Source organism: Carassius auratus, unplaced genomic scaffold (genome assembly GCF_003368295.1).
Source record: "Carassius auratus strain Wakin unplaced genomic scaffold, ASM336829v1 scaf_tig00023573, whole genome shotgun sequence".
Taxonomy (NCBI): Eukaryota; Metazoa; Chordata; class Actinopteri; order Cypriniformes; family Cyprinidae; genus Carassius; species Carassius auratus.
The window spans coordinates 11,843-21,684 of record NW_020525280.1 but is presented as its reverse complement, the minus strand read 5'-3'; the positions used below and the strand labels follow the sequence as shown (position 1 = coordinate 21,684).

General features: G+C 40.1%; 1 protein-coding gene across 1 annotated transcript; it reads right to left on the bottom strand.

Moving 5' to 3' along the window:
- Positions 1–3,818: 3,818 nt before the first annotated feature.
- On the bottom strand, positions 3,819–8,169 carry LOC113077934 (tripartite motif-containing protein 16-like). The gene is made up of 6 exons (XM_026250205.1): positions 7,561–8,169; positions 6,909–7,004; positions 6,596–6,829; positions 4,849–5,008; positions 4,661–4,708; positions 3,819–4,466 (listed from the first exon to the last, which is right to left on the bottom strand). Exons 1-6 carry the CDS (start codon positions 8,131–8,133, stop codon positions 3,904–3,906), a joined length of 1,674 nt encoding a protein of 557 aa, XP_026105990.1. The 5' UTR covers positions 8,134–8,169; the 3' UTR covers positions 3,819–3,903.
- Between the last annotated feature and the right edge of the window lie 1,673 nt (positions 8,170–9,842).

Here is a 9,842-nt window from a genome sequence, read left to right as displayed (position 1 = left end):
ATAATAACTAGATAGTAAAGTTTGTTTTCAAACTTTAAGTTGGCTTGAAAAAGCCTGGCCAGAAAGTTAGAAAAATGTAGAAAGTTTGAAAAGCTTAAAAAGTTTTAAAAATGTAAAAGTTTGAAAAGTTAAGAAGTTTAAAAAAGAAAGTGATTAACATATTACTAGCATTATAAGCAAGTGACTACCATGTCGTTAGCATGATTAGCAAAGTTGTTAACATGTTTCTAGCATGTTGAGAGCATGATTTTAGCATGATTAGCATTTTGCTAGCATGTTTCTAGCATGTGACTAGCATGTTTCTAGCATGATTAGCATGTTGCTAGCATGTCGCTAACATTTTGCTAGCATGATTAGCATGTTGCTAGCATGTTTGTAGCATGATTAGCATGTTGCTAACATGTTTCTAGCATGATTAGCATGTGGCTAGCATGTTGTTAGCATGTTTCGAGCATGATTAGCATGTTGCTAGTATGTCGCTAACATTTTGCTAGCATGATTAGCATGTTGCTAGCATGTTTGTAGCATGATTAGCATGTTGTTAACATTTTAGTAGCATGATTAGCATGTGGCTAACATGTTTCTAGCATGATTTTCATGTTGCTAGCATTTTATTAACATGATTAGCAAGTGACTAGCATGTCGTTAGCATGTTTGTAGCATGATTAGCATTTTGCTAGCATTTTGCTAGCATGATTAGCATGTTGCTAGCATTCCACTAGCATGTTTGTAGCATGATTAGCATTTTGCTAGCATTTTGTTAGCATGATTAGCATGTTGCTAATATGTTTGTAGCATGATTAGCATGTTGCTAGCATTTCGCTAGCATGTTTGTAGCATTATTAGCATTTTGCCTACATGTTTCTAGTATGATTAGCATGTTGCTAGCATGTTGCTAGCATTTTTGTAGCATGATTAGCATGTTGTTAGCATGTAACTAACATTTTGCTAGCATGATTAGCATGTTGCTAGCATGTTTCTAGCATGATTAGCATGTTGCTAGCATGTTTCTAGCATGATTAGCATGTGGCTAGCATGTCGCTAACATTTTGCTAGCATGATTAGCATGTTGCTAGCATGTGTGTAGCATGATTAGCATGTTGCTAACATGTTTCTAGCATGATTAGCATGTGGCTAGCATGTCTCTAGCATGTTGTTAGCATGTTTCTAGCATGATTAGCATGTTGCTAGCATGTCGCTAACATTTTGCTAGCATGATTAGCATGTTGCTAGCATGTTTGTAGCATGATTAGCATGTTGTTAACATTTTAGTAGCATGATTAGCATGTGGCTAGCATGTCTCTAGCATGTTTTTAGCATGTTTCTAGCATGATTAGCATGTTGCTAACATGTCGCTAACATTTTGCTAGCATGATTAGCATGTTGCTAGCATGTTTGTAGCATGATTAGCATGTTGCTAACATGTTTCTAGCATGATTAGCATGTGGCTAGCATGTCTCTAGCATGTTGTTAGCATGTTTCTAGCATGATTAGCATGTTGCTAGCATGTCGCTAACATGTTTCTAGCATGATTAGCATGTGGCTAGCATGTCTCTAGCATGTTGTTAGCATGTTTCTAGCATGATTAGCATGTTGCTAGCATGTCGCTAACATTTTGCTAGCATGATTAGCATGTTGCTAGCATGTTTGTAGCATGATTAGCATGTTGTTAACATTTTAGTAGCATGATTAGCATGTGGCTAGCATGTCTCTAGCATGTTGTTAGCATGTTTCTAGCATGATTAGCATGTTGCTAGCATGTCGCTAACATTTTGCTAGCATGATTAGCATGTTGCTAGCATGTTTGTAGCATGATTAGCATGTTGCTAACATGTTTCTAGCATGATTAGCATGTGGCTAGCATGTCTCTAGCATGTTGTTAGCATGTTTCTAGCATGATTAGCATGTTGCTAGCATGTTTGTAGCATGATTAGCATGTTGTTAACATTTTAGTAGCATGATAAGCATGTGGCTAGCATGTCTCTAGCATGATTTTCATGTTGCTAGCATTTTATTAACATGATTAGCAAGTGACTAGCATGTCGTTAGCATGTTTGTAGCATGATTAGCATGTTGCTAGTATGTCTCTAGCATGTTTTTAGAATGATTAGTATACAACTAGCATGTTGCTAGCATGATTAAAATGTGACTAGCATGTGGCTAGCATGGCTAGCAAGTGACTAACATGTTTCTATGCTAATCCAGGTAAAACCAGTTGATTCAGTTAGAAACCAGCTAAGACCAGCGTGACAGTGGCCAAAACTACTTTAAAACCATGTTAAAAGCATGTTTTTGACATGATTATCAAGTTACTAACATGTTGTTAACATGTTTCTATGATAATCGAGCTAAAACCAGTTGATTCAGTTAGAAACCAGCTAAGACCAGCTTGACAGTGGCCAAAACCACTTTAAACCATGTTAGAAGTATGTTTCTAGTCTGATTAGCAAGTTACTAGCATGTTATTAACATGTTTCTATGATAATCTAGTTAAAACCAGTTGATTCAGTAAAGAAAACCACCTAAAACCAGCTAAGACCAGCTAAAGCCAGCTTGACAGTGGCCAAAACCACTTTAAACCATGTTAGAAGTATGTTTCTAGTCTGATTATCAAGTTACTAACATGTTGTTAACATGTTTCTATGATAATCTAGCTAAAACCAGTTGATTCAGTAAAGAAAACCACCTAAAACCAGCTAAGACCAGCTAAAGCCAGCTTGACAGTGGCCAAAACCACTTTAAACCATGTTAGAAGTATGTTTCTAGTCTGATTAGCAAGTTACTAACATGGTATTAACATGTTTCTATGATTATCTAGCTAAAACCAGTTGATTCAGTAAAGAAAACCACCTAAAACCAGCTAAGACCAGCTAAGGCCAGCGTGACAGTGGCCAAAACCACTTTAAAACTTGTTAGAAGTATGTTTCTAGTCTGATTAGTGAGTAACTAGCATGTTGTTAGCATGTTTCTATGCGAATCTGGCAAAAACCAGCTAAAAACAGTGGATTCAGTAAAAACCAGCTAAAACCCAGCTAAGACCAGCGTGAGAGTGGTCAAAACCACTTAAAAACCAGTTTGGGAGACTAGCCAAAACAACTGATCAGCTTAGGCTGGTTTTAGCTGTATTCTCAGTAGAGAGTTTTTAAGGTTTGCCCTGGTAGTAGACAGCTTAAATATATTATAAGCCTTATTTTTCAAAAGTTTGTACCCCCGCAATGAAAGTCTATGGGATTTAAGGTGGTTTTGGTAGTCTGGTTTACGAAAACCATAAGCAGAATCAGTTAGAAAAGATATAGCAACCCGAGTCAGACCAGTCTGAAGGTCTGACCCGAGTTTGGTGGTTCTAGCTTGAAAGCTCTAGGAGGAGATAGTGTTTAAAATTTGGCTCAGAAGAATAATAATAATAATAAGATTAAATAGTAGATCAGTAAGTTGGCTTTTTCAAGCCAACTTAATAAGATTAAATAGTAGATCAGTAAGTTGGCTTTTTCAAGCCAACTTAATAATTTACATTTACACAATATGAATTCACTTAGTTTTGTCATATTATAAGCTCTATATAATAAGCATTTTAATAATGTGGGGAGACAAATGAAGTTCAAAAAGAACAAGACTATTTTCCTTGAACGCATGAAATCACATTGAATAAACAAGCTTGAAGAGTTTAAAATTGTAATTTTAACACTAATTATTTAACATGCTGTAACTTAAAATTTAAAACAAATGAACAATGAAATGAATGTTTAACATTTAAATGCATGAGAATAAAAACAGCAGAATACAGAAGAACACAAACGCTGGAAAGGGCCGGAGCTACATGAGGTTAATAATGACATTTATTTATTCACTGTGAGATCTTTTGAATTGAAAGGCCATTATGATAATAATATCTATTCTGATTCATCAACACAGTTTCACTGATGATCCGTAATAAACCGTAAACCCAGGATAGAGCGTCTGAGTGAATGTGGTCTGGACTGTGTGGATGAGGCTCATTGTGTCAGAGACGCTGTAGAAGGACAGAGTTCCTGCTCTGTGATCCACAAACACTCCTATTCTCCTGACATCATCATCATCATCACTACACACTCCTGTTCTCCTGATGATGGACTTCACAGAGAGAACAGTCTGTATGTTATTGTGTGTGAATGAGTATCTGGAGGGAGAGCAGTACAAACTCCAGGACTGATCATTCCATCCAAACCCACACTCAACACCCGCTCCCTTCCTGCTGATGCTCTTATATGACACTGATATACACACACCTTTATCTCCACTCCACTCAATCTCCCAGTAACAGCGTCCACACACACTCTCTCTACACAACACCTGATACCAACCATTAAATCTGTCTGAGTGATCAGGATACGGCTGAACTGTTTTAGTGTATGTAATCACTCTGTTGTTCTCAGACAGACGGAGGAGTTTATGTGCTGTGTTCAGATCCAGAGTGAACTGATGGGAATCTGATGGAGATAAAACACATCAGAATCAGGAATTATGAATCTGTTTGATCTCTTCATGTTCAGTGTATCATCAGTGTCTCAGTATCTGTGCACATCATCATCTACATCATCAGTTATAAACTCTTCTTTCTCCTTCTACAGGAGGAATATGAACACACTCATGAGTTTTTCTGCTGGTTTTCTTACTGACTTACATTGTAGGAAGTCCTTCCTGGTCCAGAGATCAATGTTGGTGAATGTGACTGTGGAAATCAACAGACATGAACAGTGTGATTCTCATGATCCTGTATCTATTCCTAACACATTTCTAATATGATGTTCTCCATGATATGAGATGATGATGGACTGGTTTCTGAGAGCAGATGAATCTCCAGGACTTTACCTCTGTCTGAGATCTTCTTGAGCTGCTCTTTACAGAAATCCTCCAGTTTGTCTCTCAGCTGATGGACAGATTCTCTCAGAGCATCAGAAGAGAAGAGAGAACTGAAGAGATCATCATTTACGTCTGTAGATTCAGGAGGAGCTGAGAGAAACTGGAAACTCTACAGAAAACACAGAAACACTTTAGATCACAGATTTACAGCAGAAGTAAACAGAATTTACAGAGTAATGTTTTGTAATAACAGAGTATCTATAGAGTACCTCGTGTAGGTATCAGTGAATAATATACAAAGTTTTTTTTATTTATTATGTGGCATGTATGAACAATATAAGAAGCTCTTATGACCTCAACACTTAAAGTAATATAAGTGTTGAGGTGATAAAAACGTTTTGCCCCCAAATTACAATGTGAGATACGTCTTTACCAAGCGTTTAGTTAACCACTTAACCACTAGCTAACTAACTGCGCAATGTGGCTAAAATTGCAAAGCCAACAAAGATACAAAACAATAGTAGATGTTTATAAACATTTACAAATTATGAATAGTTTCTACTTTCGAGTGGGTACTGCAAAAACATGAACAAATGATTAATAAATGATTTAAGATGTGCTTTTAATCTGTCAAAATAATTTGATGATTCAAAAAAAAATACATGATCACATTGTCAGGGAATCATCACCGTCACAGCCACCTCCATCATCACCATCACCTGCTCCCAATCGCCGGAGAACTGATCACCTGCACCTGAACTCAGTAATCAAACCCAGGACAAACACACCATCACCTCAGTACTTTGGCGTCCAGTCTATCATTCACTACACTGAAGAGATTCTGCTCGCAGAAACCCAGACGATCCTTCTGTGGTTCTCTTTTGTTGTCTCCACAGTTTCCTAGACCTGGACTCTATAATCTGCCTCCAAGCATCATCATCATCCTGCTTCAGTGTTTGTCTCTGGACAATTGCCTTTATCACTGATCGCACCAGCCATACTCTTTGTTTCAAGTCTAAACCTCATCATATCACTAACCTCCTGTCTACAAGTGGCGTTACACATCGAGATGCAACCGCAGAAATTCCCTACTGAGTGCTCCAAGGTAGCATTCCTGATTTCGCTACTGTCTGGTCTTGCTTTGTCATGGGCAAAGGACATATGGAATGCCAATAGTGTAATAAATAACTCATTTGATGCTTTCACTAACACTTCTCAGAGGTATTTAGCTCAGCTACTGGTGAGATTTCTGTTTCAGATCAACTGCTGCGGATGTGTCAGGGAATACACCGAGCTATTGCAGCTGTTTGGTGAGCCTCCACGCCTCCAGCCTTTAGTTCACTATTCCAGGAATCTGACCCCAGCGGAGCAGAACTATGACATCGGAAACCGGGAATCGTTGGCCATCAAACTCGCACTAGAGGAGTGGCTGATTTCACTATTGTGTAATAAATCAGAAGGAAAAATTAGGTAAAAAGCTGAAATGTTAGTGAAGTTTTGAACTGTTGGTGGTTTTAGTGGTGTTTAGCAGCTAAATACATCTTCCAGAAGAAAGAGCTGAGAGGAATGATTCCTAAGAGATTTCCAGAGCTGAAAGCTGTTTGTAAGCAGCGTCTCTTTCAGAAGAAGATGATCAGATGAGAGTCTGACTGATGATTATATAATAAGACACTCATGAACTGTTTCTCTGTGAGTCTCTGTCACAGCAGGATCTGCTCAAGTCCACTATGATCCTGTTCTTCTAGATGTGTGTTACCTGCAGGAACTGGATGTGATCCTGTGTGTGTGAAAGCTGCTCCAGCTCAGCGTCTCTCCTCCTCAGATCATTGATCTCCTGCTCCAGTCGCTCCAGTCGTTCTTCAGCTCGACTCACTGCAGTCTTTTCCTGATCTCTGATCAGTCGTATCAGCTCAGAGCGGCTTCTCTCAATGGAGCGGATAAGCTCAGTAAAGATCCTCTCACTGTCCTCCACTGCTGTCTGTGCAGAGCGCTGTTAGGACACACAGTGATTCAGCTTCAGTGAGTCTGAACTGAGACGGAGACAAACTTCTCTTCTTCTCCAGACTCACCTTATGAGACTCCACAGTCTCTCTCAGCTGCTGGAGATCTTTCTCTCTCTGCTGGATTCTCTGCTGGAGCGTCTTCTGTGTCTCCTTCAGCTGCTTCTGCAGGACAAACAGATGATCGTCAATCTCACAGAAAACTACTGACACTAAATCATCATGAACAGATGAATCCAGTAAACACAGGGTGAGGCAGTTTAAAGGTTATGTATCTCAACTGATAAACAACGGCTGTAGGTTCAAACTCCAGAAGTGATGATCTGTTACAATCATCTCACACGAATCAACATGAAGATTAAGGACCATTTCACAGCGCAGCTCCAAGCATTAGAAAAGCAAAACTAACACAGACGTAGAGCTTCACACTGACAATGTTTCTGCTGTGTAGTATAGTTTGCTTTATTTTTATTGACAGATGTTTATTTTGTCAAAGACTAGCTCCTTTCATTATTTTATGTTGCTTAAGGACTTTTTTTTTAAAGAAAGTGTTAATAAAGGTTTACGGTGCATTTTCAGGAGAAAGTGAAACTCTTCTTGCAGCTGCTATTCATTTCTGCTGTTGTGTGTCGTGTGAATGCTGTGAGCTGTTAATATGATGCAGATATAAACACGTATGAAACGAATTTCCAATATTTCATCAGTGTCTAGTGTTAAATACCTGTTTCTCTGTCCTCTGGTCTGCAGCTGGAACAATGTCATGGTTTTTATGTTCAATAATCGTACACAGCAGACATATACACTTCTGATCAGTGCGGCAGAAAACCTCGAGGATCTTCTCATGTTTCCGGCAGATCATCTCCTGCAGTCGTCCAGTGGCTTCAGTCACTTTGTGTGGTTTACGTGAATGAAACTCCTCGTGCCGCTCAAAATGAGTTTGACAGTAAGACTCCAGACACACCAGACAGGACTTGACGGCTCTGTATTTTCTTCCAGTACAGACGTCACACTGCACATCTCCAGCTCCAGCCTCACAGTCAGCAGAGAGTCTGGTCTTCTTCAGTTTCTCCACCATTTCAGCCAAGATAGTATTTTTAGCTAAAGCAGGTCTTGGACTGAAGGTCTGTCTGCACTGAGGACAGCTGTAGACTCTCTTCTGATCCTCCTGATCCCAGCAGTCTGTAATACAGATCTTACAGTAACTGTGTCCACAGGGAATGGCCACTGGATCCTTCAGCAGATCCAGACACACCGGACACATGAACTCATCCTGAGAAAATCTGGCTTCTGCCATTTTACTGCATGAACACAGACACAAACACACAACAGCTCAACTACACTTCAGTTTCTCTTTCCCTGAAGTCACGTGATTCTGTTTCCTGGTTCTGTGTTTGAGTGACGTGTGTAAAACAGGTTTGTGTGTGAGTCTGTGAAGCAGCTTCCTCATTCCTGCTGAGTTTAGTTTCAACACACCTGACTGTTATTAAAGTAAATGCAAAGTATTTGACTTGGAAACGTGATTCTCTTAGACTAATAATTGGGAACCTTGACAATTAAATGTGTACTAGATTTCAGTCTCAGGCAAACACTCAAAGAACACAAGTAAATAAATAAGAAGAGAGCCCTATTTTTCACAGTGTGGATGGTAAACATACAGGCGCAAAGTTAATGTTCAGACAGAATGAGTCTACTCAATGGTTCTGCATAATTATCAAAATCGTTAATTTGAGCTACGGAATGTGGAAAGTGAAGTATATGGAACTTGAGTGTTTAGTTTAAGAAACAAGAAAGAGGTTCCACTAAAGACAACACAAGAAAAAGAACATGGAAAAACACCAGAAAACCAGGGGCTTGCAAGGGACAGGTGAAGGTGATTGGTTGACATGGAAACTAAAAGGGAAGCTATGGCAACAAACAAAGGTAACTATGAGGACAAACAAGGCACAAAGTAAACAGGAGCAGTAGACAGAAAGAAACACTGGGAAAAGAACATAGGCAATAGAAGTGTTTGGGAACTAATGTAATTTTTTTTGAGAATGGAAAAAGAGATCATGGCATCATTACCACTTCGGCAGTGCATTATTTCTCTAAGAATTTTAACAGCCTGGAGTCACACTTCAAGACATTGTTCAGATATTTTATTTTAATACATCGGTTATGTTTCTGAAACTTGTCACGGTTGGTAAACAGTGATCTCTGGGTTTTGCACTTTGTGGTGAAGTCTGTGTGTTTTGCGTCTGCACTGATTAGCTTGTGGGCGTCTCCATTAATTGTCATCAGCAACAGCTGTCACTCATCACTCTCTTACTATGTAATGGCTTGTCTCACGTCTTGTGTTTGTGAGAGCGTTGGGCGTTTGGATGTCCATGTCTTCCCCCGGAACCTCATCCACTCATCGCACCTTCACAAGCATCACCACTTACCTTCGGCTCTATTCCCCGCAGTTCCTGTGCCATCCTCTCCTGCTGCCAACTCTCCACCACCATCACGATAACTCACCGCCTTCACCATCTTGGATTGTCATTGTAATGATAAAAACTCCATAGTCGTCCTAAAGAAGGAGGCAGGAACCGGCGCACAATCAAATAACACTTTAATTATTCAAAATACACACAAAACAGCACACCAGCCCCTCACGGACGACTGGTGCGCATAAAAGCAAAACATAAAATAATGGCCCAGGCCTGGTCCTCTTCTGTCATAGATTACTCCATCCAGTTCCGCACCCTGTCGGCCGCGTACCAGTGGAACCATGTTCAGAAGGAGATCTACCTCCTCAAGCTGCCCCCCACACTCAACGGTCTCATTGACCTAGCCCTGCGAGTTGATGCCCGGATTAATCGTCTGGGTAGACAGACCAGTCCTACACCCCATCCCATCTCTCCGGAAAGGGGCCGCTCGAGTTGAGAGAACGCGGTCGGTCCCGTCGACGACCACGAACCCATGCAGGTGGGTAGAGCTCAGCTGTCCCAGAGGGAGAGAGCGCGCCGGAGGTCCCAAGGA

Bases quoted from the DNA above. Each gene is read 5' to 3' on its own strand.
- LOC113077934 (XM_026250205.1), bottom strand. From the start codon at position 8,133: ATGGCAGAAGCCAGATTTTCTCAGGATGAGTTCATGTGTCCGGTGTGT. The intron at 7,005-7,560 runs GTATTTAACACT...TTTGTCCTGCAG, and splicing joins ACCAGAGGACAGAGAAACAG to AAGCAGCTGAAGGAGACACA. The intron at 5,009-6,595 runs GTAACACACATC...TGTTTTCTGTAG, and splicing joins ATCACATCCAGTTCCTGCAG to AGTTTCCAGTTTCTCTCAGC.